Below are 19,966 nucleotides of genomic sequence, written 5' to 3' on the forward strand. Positions count from 1 at the left end.
TCATAGGCATATACCCTGAGGAAGCCACAATTGAAAAAGACACATGTATCCCATTGTTCATTGCAGTGCTATTTACAATAGATAAAGCATGAAAGCAACCTAGATGTCCATCAACAGATGAATGGATAAAGTTATGGTACATATAAACAATGGAATATTACTCAGCTATATAAAGGAACACATTTAAGTCAGTTCTAATGAGGTGGATGAACCTAGAGCCTATTATCCAGAGTAGAGTAAGTCAGATAGAGAATAATAAATATTGTATTCTAATGCATATATACAGAATCTAGAAAAATGGTACTGAATTTATTTGCAGGGCATCAGTGGAGAAACAGACATAGAGAATAGACTTATGATGGGGAGAGGGGAGGAGAGGGTGAAAGGGTGAGATGTATGATGAGAATAATCTGGAAATTTACATTACCGTATGTAAAATAGATAGCCAGTGGGAATTTTCTGTATGTTCTGTATCAACCTAGAGGGCTGGGGAGGGAGATAGGAGGGAGGTTCAAAAGGGAGGGGATATATGTATAACTATGGCTGATTCACGTTGAGGTTTGACAGAAAACAACAAAATACTGTAAAGCAATTATCCTTCTTTTAAAAAATAAATACTTCTATTTAAAAAAAAATGATCCTAATTGAAATCTCCAATTCAACACAAATAGGATGATATCCATTGATTATTACCAATAGCTGTACTATTTTGCTGCTTTTTAAACTTTTTTTCTTTCAGTCATCATTTTTTCTGTTTTCTTATAATTGCCATAAATAGTTACTGGCATTTTTAGTTGTACTAAAGCTTAAGATGTTACTGAAACTGGTTTTAAAATTGGAAAATTCTTTTGAGACATGTTGATAAAATAATTTAGACTTCTTTTTTTCTAATCATTCAGATGGATGAACATTTCTTCTTCCTCTATAATAGAAGTCTGTCCCCCTGTCTGACCTCTTATAAAATAAGGCAACATTGATAATCTGTTATAATATTATAAAATTAATAATTTAATAGGATTTACTTAAAATGTTCCATTTTGAAACATAATATTAGTATATCTTAAGAATGCTTATACTATGCTTAAATATAATCAACTATCTATTTTAGATCAGAATTTCAAAAAATCAGATTTAATGATAAAAGGGCTTCTATAGATTTAATGTGAAATGTATAAAAAAGAAATGTTAAAGTGGAATTTAATAACACTATCATTTCACAGTAAATGACATAAGCCTATGTAAATCTAATAACTTGTATGACTGTCTATAAAATATATCATGAAGTAGGTATTACATGTAGGAATAGAAACATATTGAAATGTGTTGAATGGAGATGAAATTATGGAATTGAAACTGAATTTACCTCTCTGAATTAGCATTTCAGTCTTAGTGTTTTAGTAATTGAATGCTATTTTGATATGAATATTTAAAAATCATTTCATGGATTTAAATCAGTGGTTCCTACTTAAATTTTTAAAAATTGTTCTTTTCATGTTCTTTGAGACTTAGTCATTTTCTATTAAGTTTTAACTAAGTGCCTATAAATTAACAGACTATGGACATGTATCTTTTTTTGAGTGTAAGTTAGTGATATCAAGTGTTTACAGTAATCTTAGCACAAAGTTCCCAGTGGTAAAGCCAGATTACCTAGGATGTTCAGCAAGTCTCTGTTCCTCACAATCAACATTTTTTCTTGTCTTGATTACTTGTATTTACTATTTCCTCCCTCACGTTATCAAGTTGCTGACCTTGTCCTCTTTGTAGTTGCCATCTTGTGCATCTTCTTATATAGTCATAATTATATAAACATCTTAGTGTATGATTTCAATACATTTTTTGCTCTGATTCCTTGTGGTAGTATTCTTGGAAACATAACATACATCTTATCTTGAGGGATTAACCTGGGGGAACTGACATGTTCTGAAGACTCATCCTGAGCTTTCAATGAGCTAAGATGACATTGCTGCATACTTGAGTTTTTGCCTTATCTTTTTGTTAATAAGAATTCTATGCAAATGAAGGACTTTGTTTCTTCGACTTTACTGCATGAGAATTAATAAAAAATCATGATCATATGACTGTCCCTTCTAAGTGTGTGTATTGTGTACATACCTGTAACCTGTATTTACTTTTGAGTATATTTTAAAATGCTATTAACTATTATAAGATCTTTTGAGATACAGTTCACACATGATCTATTTACAGTATAAAATTCAGTGGATTTTTGGTGTATACAAAGCTGTATAACTGTTACCACAGTCAATTTTAGAATATTGTCCTCACCCTAAAAAGAAACCACATACCCATCGACATCTATCCCCAGATCTAGGCAACAGCTAATTAACTTTTCTGTCTATATAGATTTGCCCATTCTAGACATTTCTATAAAAGAAATCATATCATATATGGTTTTTATGATTGGCTTCTTTCACTTAGAATAGTGTTTTTAAGGTTCATCCATGTTGTAGATACATCATGCATAATACATAAGAGAGAGTCATGGGATAGTGTAACTTCACTTTTTTGGCTGAATAATATTCTGTTGTATGGATATACCATTTTGTTTATCCATTCACAAGCCATTGGACATTTGGATTGCTACCATCTTATCTATTATGAATAACGTTCCTATGAATAATCAAGTTTTGTGTGAGCAGTTTTCCATTTTCTTTGGTATATAACCAAGAATAGAACTCTAGGCTGGGCATACACACTGAGGAAACCAGAATTGAAAGAGACACGTGTACCCCAATGTTCATCATAGCACCGTTTATAATAGCTAGGACATGGAAGCAACCTAGATGTCCATCAGCAGATGAATGGATAAGAAAGCTGTGGTACATATACACAATGGAGTATTACTAAGCCATTAAAAAGAATACATTTGAATCAGTTCTAATGAGATGGATGAAACTGGAGCCTATTATACAGAGTGAAGTAAGCCAGAAAGAAAAACACCAATACAGTATACTAACGCATATATATGGAATTTAGAAAGATGGTAACAATAACCCTGTATATGAGACAGCAAAAGAGACACTGATGTATAGAACAGTCTTTTGGACTCTGGGAGAGGGAGAGGGGGGGATGATTTGGGAGAATGGCATTGAAATATGTATAATATCATATATGAAACGAGTCGCCAGTCCAGGTTCGATGCACGATACTGGATGCTTGGGGCTGGTGCACTGGGACGACCCAGAGGGATGGTGTGGGGAGGGAGGAGGGAGGAGGGTTCAGGATGGGGAACACATGTATACCTGTGGCGGATTCATTTCGATATTTGGCAAAACCAACACAATATTGTAAAGTTTAAAAATAAAATAAAATTTAAAGAAAAAACTCTAGGCAATATGATAACATTTTGATGTACTCCCATTCTGTTTTCCAAAGCAGCTATACTGTTTTACACTCCTGAGTAGTGTATAAAGATCCCAGCTTATCCAAGTTTTTATCAGTCCTTTTCTGTTTTTCTTTTTGTAGCCATCCCAGTGAGGGTGAAGTGATCTCATGTGGTTTGGATTGGCATTTCCCTGAGTACTAGTGGTGGTCTTTTTTGAAGAAATGTCTTCTCAAATTTTCTGTCCATTTTAAAATGAATTATTACTGTTTTTCTTATTGAATTATAAAAGTTTTTGTATATTCTGAATATAACTAACTCCATTTCTAGCTACAGGATTAGCAAAAGTTCTCTCACATTGTCTAGGTTCTTTTAGTTTCTTATTTTTTGAAGCACAAAGTTTCTCATTTTCATGTCCACTTTGCTTTTGTCTATCTCTTGTTCCTTGTGTTTACAGTTTCATAGTAAAGAAACTGAGACTGACACCTGTGTTTTCTTTTTTATTCTAAGTCTCATTGTTTTAGCTCTTTCATTTAGGTGTTTGATTCATTTTGAGTAAATTTTTGCATATGGTAGGTAGGTATTCAGTTTCATTCTCTTTGCATATGAATATTCAGTTGTCACTGTACCATTTTTTTAAAAAGTATCTTCTTGAATAATATTTACAACTACAGAATCTATTGATCATATATGTGAGATTATATGCTCAACCATATTATCCTAGTTACTGTAGCTTTTTAACTTTGAGATAGAGAAATGAGTTTTCCAACATTTGTTCTTTCAAGATTGTTTTGACTTTTCTGAGTTCCTTGAATGTACATACAATTTTCAGGATTACCTTGGCAAATTTTACAAAGAAACTAGTTAACATTTTGATAGGAATTTGTTGAATCTGTATATTAACTTGGGAAATATTGCCATATTAGCAATATTAAGTCTTCTTATTCATAAACGCTAATGTCTTTCCATTTATTTAGGTCTGTAATTTCATTCAACAATCTTGGCAGTAAAAGAGCACCAACACTTTCTGACATAAAATCATTCAGTGAATAGCTATACCGTTAAAAACCTTCATCACACCGATGACAGGGCACCTGCTTGACATAGTCTCAGTGATGCCCCAAAACTATGCTAAAAAAGGGAAAAATTGATACTGATAGTGTAGGTTATAGTTACTTGATATCAAAATTATTCAAAAGATATGATATAAAAGCATTTCTGTAAATAGACTGAAAACTCTGAACACTTGATCTCAGCTTTGCAAAGAAAAGATCTTCAAAGATCAACAATGTCCTGGGATTTTGCTTTTTTAAAAAATTATTTCCAGTTATGTCTATAAACAAATACTCGTGTAATTGTCCCTAGTTTCATATAGATTGACAACTAAAGCCATTAGCCAATATTTAACGCTGGCCTTGAATAGAATTTATTTCTATACTTTGAAGTTGAAAGAAGCTTAAATTGTCCCCAAGTTCTTATCTGACTCAAATGTAATCCTGGATTCTCTCCCCGTTTTCCAAGCTTCAATAATTATCAATTGTGTTTAACACAGTATATTATTTCTCAGGTTACCATAACAGTCATACACTGGGTGGATTAAATAACAGAAGTTCTCAGTTCTGTAGGCTGGAATATCAAGATCCAGGTGCTAAAGATCAGATTCTTCTAAGGTCTCTCTCTGAGGTCTGAGCCTTCTTGTTATGTCCTCATGTGACCTTTTCACTGTGCACATACTTCCAGCATGCATCTCTTCCCATAAGGACACCAGTCCTATTGGGTTAGAACCCCACTCTGACCTCATTTAACCTTAGTTTTCTCCTTAAAGAAAGAGAACCTTAGTTTTCTCCTTCTCCTTAAAGGCTTCATTTCCAAAATAGTCACTTTGGGGGTTAGGACTTCAATATATGTATTGGGGGTGTGTTTATTCAGATTGTAACTAATGGTATATTAGGAATCGAATATTGTTCCCACTGTCCAGAAAATGTTCTCCCTTTATCTGATAGTAACATTCAAATTTTGTTTCAGGAACCACCTTCTTTGAACCCATGTGTTACAGGTAAGAATAATCTTATTCCTGTCTCTTAGAAGGAGAGTAAGCCACATTCAAGCATTTTATTCCTCTAGCCAATGTGATCATTTGAGGGGCAGGCTAGTGACCCAAGCCAGACCAGTATCCTGGAATTATTACTGGACTAAGCTAAAAGAGGATTTCTTTATCCATTTTAGCTGAGTTTTTGGTTTGTAGTGAAAGTGTTAGTTGTTCAGTTGTGTCTGACTCATTGCGACCCCTTAGAATGTAGCCCACCAAGCTCTTCTGTCCATGGAGTTTTCCAGGTGAGAATACTGAAGTGGGTTGCCATTTCCTTATGGTTTGTAAAGCTGTGGCAATTATTAGCCATGCTGGAATGAGGTTGCTTGGAAGAAAGAAAAAAAGTCAACAAAGAAAATGGCAGTACTCTGAATAGGGAGAAACTCCTGATTTCATCTGAGTGTCCACATCCAGCCAAACCTGAATCTCAACTATCCCTGGGCTTTGCTGCTGCATAAATCAACAGATTACCTTTTTTTAACTAGTTAGTTTAAATTTGGTCCCTGTCTCTTGCAATGAAAATAATTCTGGAAAACAGAGTTAAAGTCTTTAAAACTATGAAAAAGTAGAGACAGAAATAAATTAAAAGGGCTTAAAAGAAAACTTTAAAAGACTTAGAAGAAATCCTCCTTATGAATACTAATCAGGCATGAGGATTAAATGGAATACCTATAGCTGGGGAGAGAAAATAGTTATTTTCTTTGAATATATTCTTAAATCCAGACAACTAAGTTAGTATGTCTTTGCCAAGAACCAAGCCCATTACATTATTCTTTAGAGGACTATTAACTCCCTATCATTCAGGCATCATCTTTCATACCAAATGTTTATTTTATTTAAGACCATTTAAGAGTTTTTCTGCCAGAATCTGATTCTCTTCCAGAATTATTGGTGTAGGAACCAGTAAAAGGAGATAAAAGTTTGGGGGACTAGAAATCTGCGTGTCACAAGTGATTTATTGAAGACATGGACTTACCATGGGAAGGATGATAGAAGTTAATCACAGAGAAAGAATGGAGAGAAATGGGTGCACTTGGAGGCGGAGGTTTCAACAAAATTGAGATACAATGTTTTGTTTAAAAATCTTGGAAAATAAACTTTATTATCAAATTGGACAATGACAGTCTCAGTTTTCAGAGCTGAAACTTTTCACAGTAATGGTATTTCAGGGAATAGAAAAGGGGAGTATATTGAAAGGCATTTTGAGTAAAAACAATGACTATAGCTCCTTTTTGGGACATGGTTTGAAAATAGTGCATTCGGTTTTTCCGAGTGTCTCTGACTACAGCAATTTTACTGAAAAGTGTTGAAATGTGTCATTTTACATTCTGGGGAAAAGAAATTACAAGTGAGTTTTGAAGTTGTCATCTGTCTCTGGAACCAGCATCTATTTCTTTGAAGTTGCTGCACTGTGTTGATCTAAAGGTAGAGAAGTATTAATCACATTAGGGAAAAAATTAAGGAAGCCGTTTGAGTTTCAGCATAGAATTTTCTGCCACATATCTACCAGGTTCTGAAGAAACAATTTCCTCTTGGCAACTAAATACTTTCTGAACTCAAATGCTCTAACAACACAGGCTATTACAGCCAAGGAAAGAGTAGAAAAATCAGAAGTCTGCTCAGCTCGTCAAGACTTCCTGTCAGCACTTGATATTCTGTCCAGTTTCCCTCGAGACAGCATCTAATTGATTTTTAAGTGACCGCAGTATCAGCCTGTACCTCACCTTGCAAACCATTTCTAACATGTTTGTGTCTCTCTGAATGGACATGCTCAGAATTAGACTCCCAATTTATCAGACTTGGGTTTTACTGTTTTGTTTTTTTCCCAGCTTTTTAATAGCCCTTTCCTAATGGCTATAGCACGATTTCATTGATTTTTTTTTCCTAATAAACTTCCTCAATTTTTAAGGTACTCTTAGAAAACATTTTCACGTTTGAAATAAACTTCATGGTATAGAAAAAGTCATCCCAAATCTGTTTCTGATCCCACTTAAACTGCTATTGATCCCTTTTAGGGATATATCAAACTAGATTGAAAATTCATTAGGACTTGTGCTTCATAGCTATGAGATGAACCATGTGGCATGCACAAAAAGATTAAGCACATGACCATAAGCCCTAAGGCTACAGCAAGTACCCCAAACAATGTGCATATATTAAGCTCACAAGGTGTGATACTTACATGAGGGGGATCTCTGAGTAAATACTATAGAATACCTTGAGAGGTTGGTACAGGAAGTAAAGGTGTATTTAGAGAAAAACATGAGATTTTTCAGACCCATAACTTGAACTAAACTGTTGTCAACAGAAATGGGCAAAAGTTAATGGATCTAAGACATACCTTAGAAGCTGATGGCAGAGAATGAATAGAATGGGGACAGCTAGGGAGGGTTAGAGGCATCAGTGTTGAATTCACGTTTTTAGTTTGGCTAGTTTCATGGATGGCATTCACCCCTGAGTTGTGGTAACGTCTGATAGATTGCTGTGATAGGAAAAGATGAGTTATAGATTTCGACTAAGGTAAATCTTAGTTACCTCAGTCATCTTAGAGTAGAATGTAAGATTCAGGAGTGTAGAGTTAATGGATGTCAGGATTGCAGGTATAAATTGGACAACCTATAGTTTTAAAAGCCTTGAGAGTAGATTTGTATGCTTAATAAAAAATAGAATACCCAGGATCTGACTTTTTTGGCGCCTAAAATTTAGGATAGGCCAATGAGAAGAATCATCAAAGAAAACAGAAAATTGTGAGAGGGATAAGAAGACCCCTGAACTACAGAGTAAAAAAAAAAATTTTTTTTCAAAAAGAATGGTCAAGTTAATTGTGTAGAATGAAGCACAGAGGGTCAAGGAAAGTTAAGATAGAAGAATGCACTTTGAGTCTGCCAGTTTGTCAGGCAGATGGGAGTTTTTCATAGTTACCAACATTCCTAAGAGCTGACGGTTAATGTTTATTTGAACTTCAAGACCTATTGTTACTTTAACCTCACTGTCACTCCTTATTGACCAAAAGGTTCGCAAAATGATTTATATAGATGTTCATTCAAAGTATTCAGAGTTCTTCTCAGTACCCCAATATTGATTTTGGTTTGAGTCAGCCTATCAGAAAATAAGATTGAAGTCATTTTGATTTTCAAAATAGTGAATTTTGCTTAACTGCATTTTGCTTGAACATTTGTCCCCAATTAGGAAATAAGTGGAGAAACAGCTCCATGAAATGTCTTAAATGTTACCCAATTATCAGTTAACATAGACTAGTTATTTGGTATTTAAATAAAATGGACTAGCGTCCATATTCCACAGTCTGTGAAAACTCCATGCATTTCCTAAGATTTCAACAAATTCCTGGCAATTTACAATTTTATTGTTCGTCTGGTTCCAAGATCATCCTGCCCAAAATGTCAATAGCATTGAGGTTGAGAAACCTTCCCCTAGAGAGAGCGATCTTGTTCACTTTCCATCTACACAACTGGCTAAAGAGCTCTAAAGTATTAATATTTTGTTCTGTATGACATCACTAATAAGTGACTGTTGAATTTATTCATTAGGATAATTTGTCTGCTCATGTCAGTGGGAGATTGTCTAAATATGTGGTGATCAGAGGGAAAATGTTGGTCGCTTGTCCTTGTCTGTTCCTTGTTAGGAAGTCATGTGTAAAGATGAGGTGTCATTTGCCTGTGAGCCACATCCCTAATCTTGACCAACCATCTTGTCAATGTTATTGCCACAGTGGAGACTTGGAGGGAGGTGGAAGAACTCACCATAATTTCCTAATCCTTCCTGGAAAAGCTGGTATTAGAAGGTCAGCATTCAAATGTGAAAGCAATCTGCTTAACTTACAATCCAGAGGTGAATTTAGAGTATAGCGGTCAGTCTTCAAATTCTGGTCTCTGACTATGAAAACGTGTTTTATTTTTAAACATATCATTTTTTTCTGTTTTTTTTTTTTTAACGGTTAGACAGTGTAATATTTTCTGACTTTTTAGCACTGGTTTTCAGCATTGATTTTTAAATTAGTTCATCTTAATTATAAGTGATTCTGTACACTAATTCTAATCTTTTCATTAACCACTTGGAGATTTTTGAAGTGTGGTAAAATCCATACTCAGTGATGATGATGTGACGTGAAAATTTCTTTCAGTTTGTTTTTGCCATGCTGAATCATGCTTCTCCCACAAGGATGATGGTTGCTTTGTATGGGGTTATTAAAGACCAGCATATTCTCAAATATTGTGTGTGACATCATATAAAATTAGTTACTGTACAATATATTATCTAAGTCATATATTGTGACTCAATTTTGCTTTATCATAAATCTAATAATTCTGAAAAGAAAGCAAAGATCACTGTTTTCCAGAGCTGCTGTTAATTAACACATTGAGTATATTCAGCACATATGTGTATGTCTATAAAACCTATTTGTTACTTCTGAGAATCCCATGAAGAAGGTATTTGATGGCTATTATGAAGAAATTAAGACTTAGAGCAAGCAAATATAAATATTTGAGTAGTCACTTAATAATTGAACTATGACTCACATTACCATATACAACAAATAGGGAAAAGGAGTACATCAAGGCTGTATATTGTCACCCTGCTTATTTAACTTATATGCAGAGTACATCATGAGAAAGGCTGGGCTGGATGAAGCCCAAGCTGGAATCAAGATTGCTGGGAGAAATATCAATAACCTCAGATATGCAGATGACACCACCCTTATGGCAGAAAGTGAAGAGGAACTAAAAAGTCTCTTGATGAAAGTGAAAGAACAGAGTGAAAAACTTGGCTTAAATCTCAGCATTCAGAAAACTAAGATCATGGCATCAAGTCCCATCGCTTCATGGGAAATAGATGGGCAAACAGTGGAAACAGTGTCAGACTTTAGTTTTTTTGGGCTCCAAAATCACTGCAGATGGTGGTTGCAGCCATGAAATTAAAAGATGCTTACTCCTTGGAAGGAAAGTTATTACCAACGTAGATAGCATATTCAAAAGCAGAGACATTACTTTGCCAACAAAGGTCTGTCTAGGCTATGGTTTTTCCAATAGTCATGTATGGATGTGAGAGTTGGACTGTGAAGAAAGCTGAGCTCTGAAGAATTGATGCTTTTGAAGTGTGGTGTTGGAGAAGACTCTTGAGAGTCCCTTGGACGACAGGGACAACAGAGGATGAGATGGCTGGATGGCATCACTGACTCGATGAACATGAGTTTGAGTAAACTCCAGGAGTTGGTGATGGACAGGGAGGCCTGGCATGCTGCGGTTCATGGGGTCGCAAAGAGTCGGACACGACTGAGCAACTGAACTGAACATATAATTGCTCTGTAATACTATTTAAATTGTTCATATTCTTAGATACTTTAGCCAAGTATAAATCATATTTTAATAGAAAATAGAATACTTCAGTAGTATTTAAAACAGTCTATGAAACGTTATTCACTTCAATATATATTGTATTTCATTTCAAGCTGCCTGATCCAGCCTTTCACCACTAAGAACTATGACAGAATTCTTAATGTTTAAAGTCTGGTGAGAAGGCTAAATTCTGGTAGATATAATGCTTGTTCTAAACTAGTGTTACAGAGGCAAGTACAAAAAGGTGTGAGTAATGGAAGGGTACCTGTGTTTAGTACCTCTCAATCCACAATCAAAGACTTGCTTCTTAAATTATTTCTGTGTTTCCTCTTGTGTAATAATACCCTGCTTGGTCCCTATGAGCAGAAGTCAGAGCTGGCTCAGAATTTTGTGTGTTCATACTGATAGTTTTGTTACTTTTTCTATAGATTACTAGCAAGGGGTTGGGCAGATGGAGCCTGTCTGTATACGTAGTACCAGAACATGAAAAAAAAATTCAGGAGGATATAGTGATAGGACAAATGCAGTGTTTTAGGATATTTAAGGTCGTGACAGAATGTGAAATGACTGTATGTAGAAAGTACAGAGCAAAGCAAGCAATTCAGCATGAATTGCTGAACTGAACTGAATGAAAGCAACCATGGTGGTGGTTTTAATTCTGTTTTGTCAACATCTTATTCAACTTGAACAAATTATCTAAGAGCTATAGAAATTACATTTATAGTAGAAACTTTGCATAGTAGAAATGTTATCCATTTATCTCCCTTAGGTTCTAGTACAATAACTCTCCTAGCAGGGGTAACACATGATAAATATGGTTTGGTTAACAAAATCATATTTTATATAATTGCATACTTTAAACAAAACAGCGATCCCTAATTTACAAATATGTAGTAATAAAGATCAATGGCTAGCTAATTCTTCATCTATATGAATATATCTTTCTTCTGGCAAACGATAATCAGATTATAAATTACAGAATAACCTCAAGCACTTAATTTACAGGAATTTACTGATATGCTCAGCCAATGAAATTTGGAGAGAAAACAATTTAACATGTGTGTAATGTGTGTTTGCAGCAGATGTACAGCGTTTTATGTGTACACCTGTGTACCCGTGTTCATAGATTTGGTTTTAGGCAGAGTTTCATTCATAATACAGGTGAATACCATATGCCCATTTTCACATTAGCCTTCAAATAAATGAAGATAAGTTTGAAAGAAATTCCCACTAATGAAACTTAAAATGGTGCTCACAGCTGACAGTAATATTTAAAGCCCTCAAGAGGACAATGGTCTTCACACCATGTGTCTTGGGCAGACTTCCTGAATACTTCACCTTCTGTGTCCATAGAGGTGGTCATTAAAAGATGCTGACAGAGCACCACTCCTCCATGCTATAGGCAATGCTATGGAGACGTTCATCAAAATAGCTCGGGTGACTCTCACCGCTGGTTTCTCCACTTTAGCATTATCACTTTTGATACATGAAAACAACCACAACTTACCATTGTTTGCCAAAAAAAAACTATTGATGAAATATGTAAAATCTATTCAAGGAATGCATGTACAAATGAGTTTTGAATGATTGACATAATTGGATTTTCAGACTTTTCTAGATCCTGCTACATGAGGATGGAATACAAAGTAGTAAAATATAAAGCCTGAGTTGCTTTATGATGGCATATGGCAGGTCATTTTCATTTTTTGAAAAAAAATTGTTTATACAGCATGTATGAAAAATAAATCTGTTCCCCAAAATGGTCTTCAGATTAGAATTCCAAATTAAAATAATTAAATCCATAAAATATGGTAATAGTTTAAAATATAAAAATCTATATTTAGGATTTTACTTTGTCCTTTACTTTCTTTGCGATTCTTGTGCTATGTGCTTAACTATTTTGATTATGCCATGAAACATCGGTTAAACTACAATCTCTCCTAAAAGCTCCAGCAAATAAAAGTGAAGCTGAAAGGCAGTTAAAGTGGTATTGATGAAACGACGATGACTCAACCAATAGGCTGGACATACAGGAAGTGGTGTATCTAATAGCAGAGCGTCTGAAATGGAACTCTCAGAGGTCAGGAAATTTCTGGGGATGGTGCTATCAGTGTGGTAGGCCAGCGTTTGTGATTGGGAAAATAATGTTGATCTTGGAGGGAGAACAGTGAGCAGTCCTGAATAGAGATCTTAGTTCCCTGCCCAGGGATGTAACCTGGATGAAAGCCAAGAGTCCTAGACCAGCAGGGACGAGAGGCTAAAAGCAAAGTGGCCCTGGCCCTTGCTGCTCTTTGAAAGCAAGAATGTTTCAAGGAGGCAAAAACTGTAAAAAGAGGCACACGGTTTATTATTAGAGGCACAGCACAAGGTATGGGAGCACACACAGGAAACAGTTTATCAACTCAGAAACAGGGCAGAGATACACACCCAGAGAAGAGTGTAAGCATCCTGAGTGAGGAGGAGCGCAGTATAGAGGTGACATAAATCGTTTATATAGGACGGTCTTTCCAGGTGTTCCTTTACCCTTGGCCAATCACCGTGCTTCTTTCTTCACACCTGGCTAGTCCATGGATCCTCCCCAAGAGGCATTTGCAGCTTTTTGCTACGATGAATCCCACCACAGTGGCCTATGCATGCATGGCCACACTTATTATGGGATGGGGCCCTCTCCCTTCTTGACCCTCAAGAAGCCTTCCTGTGCATGTGCAGACAGTAAAGCCTTCCTTGACCTCAAGAGTGGGCACCTTATCTCTCTGTTTTAGCAAAGTTCAGCTTTTACCCCTAGATTTGTCCTTGGAGTGTCTGGGTGAGAACAAAGCTTGAATTTTACTCCACTTGACAAATACCAGGTGTCTGGCCCTGAGGCCCACTGTCTCCTACCTCAGTGTGACAGAGGTGGCTTGTATTTGCTTCCATGCTTGTGTTCAGGGCATTCTTTCTGACTCAGTTTCCCTTTTGCTTTTCTACCTGCATAGTTCTTACCCTTCAAAATGCAGCTAAAGTTTTCCTCTCTTCCTAATGCCAACACAGATTCACTCTACCATTGCCAGTATAGCTAGTCTCCAGATACCTATCATAACACTCATGGTGGGTTATACGGGTTTATATCCATCTCTCCTGAAGAACAGTGAGTAACTTTATATACACAATGATGTCATATCTAAGAATCCAATAAGTATCTGATGCTGTGCTTGTCTTCTTAGATTCTGGTGTATAAGGCATTTTTAAAGTAGAAAATATAATATTCATATTGATATATTGTAAATATTAGGATACTTAGACTACTGATTTGATGAATTCACTAGAAAACCTATAAATTCAAATAGGATTAAGATGCTTATAATGTATAGATCAAGTTCATGAATATTTAATACAATTTTTTTTAACTTGGAATATATTTCATTGATGACCAATGTAGTTAAAATTGTTTAAATGTTATATTAATTATGTCAGTGACCATGAACATGTAAATGGCAATTATGAAATCCAGGAAAAACATAAGCATTCTTTGGAACTTTAACTTCTTCATTTATAAAATCAAACCAATAATCATATTTATTTCTCCAACAAGCAAATATCAGTAGTTCTTATTTATATATTCATATATAATTCATCAAAGAATATAATTAAAAAAGGAACAGAACAAAGCTAGAGTTGAATATCTTTGATTTTTGTCTTTTGCCATCAACTTAAAAAGTAATCAAAATGATTTTTCAATTCTCTATAGTGGCGTCTTTTTTTTTCCCCCCAAGTGAAATGGTCATTCTTATAAATCACAAGGAAAGACCATATAAAATAGAAATTTAGAAATGTACTGAATTTTTCAACTAGGATTAGTTTCATCTGCATCCAAAAGAAAACACCAAATAACAGAAGGGTAAAGAATAAAACTTCTCTCATATAAAACAAGTGGAAATTAAACAGTTGGGAACTGTTATGGTGTCTCTTATTATGAGGGACCACAGTTGAATTTTTATGTTATACTGTTCTTAATATATGACTAAATGTGCCGGTTCCAAGATTATTGCCAGACCTCCTGCAGGATATCCAACTCAGAAGCAGGGTGGAGATACACACCCAGAGAAGAGTGTGGGTGTCCTGAGTGAGGAGGAGCTCAGTACAGAGGTGACATAAATCACTTCTGTAGAAGAGTCCTTATATAGGACATATCCACATTCCAAGTAGTGGGAAAGTGAATAAAAGGTCATTCCTTCTGACACAGTTTTAAGTGGCCTTTGACCTCTGATGCTTCTACTTACATCTAATTGGCCCAAATAGTCACATGGCCAAACTTAGCTGTGTAAAGAGCTGGTCAGTATAACATCAGATAAAATCAACTTTGTATTGCCAAATAATAAAAGTTCATGGATAGCAAGTAGGAGTTGGTACCATTGAGTCCTGTTGTTAAGATAATTATCTTCTTTTCCACAGGAGAGCTTAGTTTGACCTAGTTTGCAGGCATAGAGATTGCTTATCATGACAGATCATAAGTAAAATATAAGTCTGTTGAATCTTCAGAATGATACAAGAAATACTGAAATCAGCAGGTTAAACTTAGCAAAGAAAAGCAGTAGGGAAAAAGAACATAAGCAAAGTCAGAAGCAGCTGTTATTAATTTAATCATATCTAATTTCTATACCTTTGTATATGTGATTAGAAGTTTACTTATTTTAATCCAAGTTTTAAAATCGACTAAGATATTTAAGGAACTAAAATATTTGAGAGAAATAAGGAAGTAGAAGTAGCATTAAAAAAAAAAAAATCAAAAGGTATGGAACAGCTGCATTTACTTTAAGAGCTTTCTCATAGACTGCTTGAATTGTCCTGTATGGCCCATGGTGTAGAATGAGAACCATTGGGTAGAAGTTATTGATTCATTCACTTTTATCACTTAATGAGCACCTGCTGTCTCAGACAGCATCCTGTGTCCTGTAAACGTAACTGAATAAATCAGACAGTGTCCCTGCACCCATAGAATTTACATTCTAGTGCATGTGGACATCAGGCAAGGAGAAGTATATACATTTCAGACACTACTATGAAGAAAACAATGTTGGCCAATGGGAGATAGCACCTCAAGCAGAGGTGAGCCACTGATACAGAGCATAAGTCTTCTGAGACACAGGACTCAGGGATTGAACCAGCTTGTGTCTTTATCTCTACAGCATCCTAACATTTTCCCAATTATCAGCATGTCTCTGCAGACCCTAGTCCCCATTGCCATCATCTGTCATAAGGGGTGAAGCTGTTAAACAAAGAAACAAAAAACCAAAATGTGAAGCAGATTGTATTCCTTTCCTCCTAACGTCCCAGTGATTCCATTTTGGAATTAGACTCTAAATGATTTAGCAGAGTCCCTGAAGTTGTTTGTAATGGATTTTGTCTCTATTCTTGGGCTATATGAACCTTTCTGTATGTAGAATACTCTAAACTCTTTCTTACTTCAGGATATTTGCATTTTCTGTTTCCTCAGCCTGGATTGCTTTCTTCCTAACCTGAGTTCTAAAAGGAATGAGGCTCAAGCCCCTGAAAATTGGAGTAGAGGCAGGAAGAGTTATTGGGATTATTGGATGCACTGAGAGACAGTGATTTCAGATATCTTTTCTAGTCCACATCTTCAGAAACTCTTCTGTTGAGCAGTTCAGTCGAAGTTGTCATGTAGTCACTCTACACTATTCATTCTTTTATTAGTATACATCAGTAACTGAAATGATCTAGTATCTTCATATCTTTACTTGTTAGTATCTGTTTCCCTCTTCCATTACATTATAAATCTCTTAAGATGAGGGAAAAGAACTGACTTAGAAAAAACAATTTGCCTATTTCCTAGATACTGCTTGTACATGATAGGAACTCAAGAAATACTTTTGAATTAAGTGACTTTCCTTCTAGGTTTTCAGAATATAACTTAAGTATGTTTGGGTACTAGATACGTAAGGTATATTTCTTCTCTTTTCAAATAATAGCTTGGGCTTTGGAAAATTAACTTTTAAAGCCCTACTAAAATATAAAGTTTATTTTCTTATTATATGTTTAATTTGACTTGTCTTGTCTTAGTGGAATATAAGCTTGCTGTGGTAGGAAATTTAATCTGCTGGGGTTAGAGGTATCTCCAGGGTCTGTGGATGCATGGGAGTTGATCAATTATTGAATGAATAAATTAGCCCATGAATATGCACACTTATGAATGTTATATACTGGAGTCCAGAGTTGTAAGAAAGACCCATAATATTTCCTAAAACTATATTTTTACATGCTTAAGAACAGATTGTATCTTCCATTAAGAAGGTAACCTGGTTTTTTTGTGAAGTATCTGCCTCCTTGATTTAATCTAAGACTTCTTGGTACCACTTTCTGGTGAAAATGGTTTTGCAATAAGAATTGATCATTCAACTGTGGAAGTGGTTCAGTTAATGAAGTAATTGCTTTATCAAAAAAAAAAAAAAAGTCTGTGACTCACTGTTGATGGCCTGAGGTCTGGGCAGAAGTTGCCATATTTGCTTCACACCTACCTTTCAATACTCACCACTTACAGTTTGATTTCCTTGATAGTATTATTTCTTCTTCTTTGGAGTAACTAATGGTGTGCAGGAGCTGGCTCTTACCAGTTGATAGGAGCCAACTATGCACACTTCTTCCCAAGTTTGCATTCAGTGACCTCAGGTTGGTAGCTTGAAATTAGGGTGGGAATAATTACACCATGATGATAGTCAAATGCTACAAATAAAAACAGCTTTTTTGGTCTCTTTACCAGCCCACCACGATATATTTCTGAGCAGATATCATGCTTTATGGCATCTACTTTTACTGTTTTCTGGGACCATTCTTGGGGCGTGGCATGGAGCCTGGAAAAGACAATAGACTTTGGATCTCATCTCACTGCCTTTTTCCCACCGTGACCATGGGAACAAGGTAGCTTCTCTGAACCTCATTTTTAAAATGCATTTTTGTTTAGAGAATAGAAATAAGTTACATATGCAATATTCTAGCACAGTTCCTGGCACATAAAAGACCCTGAAAGACAATATCTATTTCCTTTGAAATGGTGTGGTAGTGGGAGAGGCAGAGTAAAGACAGACTTGGATGGAGCCCCTCTGTAAGATTACAGCACAACATAGCTTAACTGTGGCTTCTTCAGTGACCAGTAATAGCCTCAATTAGGTGTATTTATTCTGGCCCATCTTTAAATCATGTGTGATCTAAAGGAAGCTGGTTACCATCTATAGCACAGTGTTATCCAACAATGCAGAGAAAGGCTAAATGTAGTTAGAAACAAAGAACGTCAAACATCCTACTGTAATTATCTCAAGCTGAGTTTATGCAGTCAAAAGGTAAATTAACCTCTGCAGTGTGGTTATCTCCTTGAATGTTATGTCTTATCTGAAGAGATAATATAGCTGAGAACAGGAATTTTAGTAACTTGAAACATTAAACAAGCATTGATGTAGCACTCAAGTCTGGTAAAGTATTAATGCTATGGCTAGACTCTGAATATATGGCTTGTAGTTTGTTTGCCTTTTTTTTTTTTTTTTAAATAGAAGAGGAATAAGACCTGTGCTTCTGAAGATAATTTTATTTGTGAAGCAAGAGATTGATATTTGAATACATTGTACAGTAGATATCTCTAGTTAATTGAAGGTAATTACATTATAAAAAGGCAAATACATGTGAGAAAGAAGGTCCCTATATGTTGCAATGATATTTTTATTATATATCTACCAACATATTAAAAATGGATCTCACATCATTAATATAAAACTGTAAGATATATTCTTTCTGCTTTTTTACTTTTGATGCTGCAAAATGATAGATGCATTCTAGGTGTTAGAATGTAATGAAAAATTACATATATAGGCAAGTATTTAGATGTATAGGCATATATATATATATGTATTTCCATTATTTCTTAAATATTCTACAAAAAGTTTCCTTCTGGATTATATTTCCTCTGCTAGTGGTTATTATAAAGTTACACAAGGCACCTAAGCTGTTATTACAAGATAGAAAGTGGATTTGGAAATGTAGTTAATAGCAATGATCAGAAACTAAAGAAACATTGCTGGTAATACACTTACTGAGTTGATATTTCTAAAAAAGAAAAAAAATTACAAATGTCTTCTTTGAACCTAATTCTTTGAGTCAGTCAGGTTTCAGTGACCTCCTAAGAGCTGCAAGTGTGGATAGAACTGATTTCCTTTTGCAAAGGAATCTGAAATACATGATAGGCATACAAAATATACACATAGAAGCTAAAATAGAAGTATGATGTGATAAAGAGGAGGGTGTGAAAATGCTGTGGAAATTCAAAGAGCAAAGTGATTTCCTTTTAGCAGAAGTAATCTACAGTGATACTTTGAGCCTTTGAAGATGGGGAGTATCTTATCAACTTCTAAGAAAGGAAGATTTTCCCAGTACAGGAAAAAAAATGTGAGTAAAGCAAATGAACAGAGAAAATCAGGTACAATCATATTAATCTACTTAAACTGAGATGAAGGGAATAATGAGAATAACGAGAGATAAGTCTTGAGGGGCTGCTTAAAGTGTAGACTGTTGGAGACTGTGGGGAAATTATTAGTGGCAGTGAAAAGTCACTGTAGGGTTTGGAAGTTGGACAAAACATGAGAGCTCTAAGAAAGTTTATTTTATTGCTGATACACTGGAGTGAGTTAGGATGGTGGGAAATCTATTTATGGCTGTATGGCTGGAAATAATGGGACATAAAAATAGAAATAAGAGACATTAAAGATAGAGTGAAAGTAAACTGACTTCTAGTCATTCAGGTAAGAGAAGTCCTCTGTATTTAGTGAAGGCCAAATGCGCTGGGGTTAAGATACCATTCTGAATGACCAATGCAGCATGCTACAAAGCAGATTTCTTCCTGTGCAGTACAAGTAATGCAGAAGTGATGAGATTAAGTGAAAGGATATACATGAACTAGACTTGTCATTACACTGCTCTAAACAAATGAATAACCTTGTTATGGTTTTATTGAATTTCATAACATGGCTAGAAAAATGGCCATATTAACAGAATTTTACAAAAATTCAAAAGATTGGAGGGAATTAATAAGCTTAATTTTAGAAAGGTCAAAATGAAGATATTGTAACATTTTGGTCCCAAGAGGCAATAGGATAGTGCAAGTAGGATTTGTTAACAAATGGTTAATTATAAGGATGTTAACAG

The 19,966-nt window shown here is 35.2% G+C and overlaps 1 protein-coding gene across 6 annotated transcripts in view; it reads left to right on the plus strand.

Moving 5' to 3' along the window:
• Positions 1-19,966, plus strand: part of GPC5 (glypican 5) — a 1,583,243-nt gene that overhangs the window by 896,227 nt on the left and 667,050 nt on the right. For 2 of the 6 annotated variants that reach the window (XM_086330180.1, XM_086330181.1), the window contains exon 8: positions 5,366-5,396. The exons of the other annotated variants lie outside the window; for them this stretch is intronic. In XM_086330180.1, coding sequence (XP_086186306.1) covers positions 5,366-5,367 — 2 coding nt within the window. In that variant the 3' untranslated portion in view covers positions 5,368-5,396. The remainder of the gene's footprint in view (positions 1-5,365; positions 5,397-19,966) is intronic. 6 annotated transcript variants of the gene reach the window in all.

The sequence above is a fragment of the Bos grunniens genome, chromosome 12 (assembly GCF_055505025.1).
Source record: "Bos grunniens cultivar Pamir isolate PY7600 chromosome 12, Bosgru_T2T1.0, whole genome shotgun sequence".
Taxonomy (NCBI): Eukaryota; Metazoa; Chordata; class Mammalia; order Artiodactyla; family Bovidae; genus Bos; species Bos grunniens.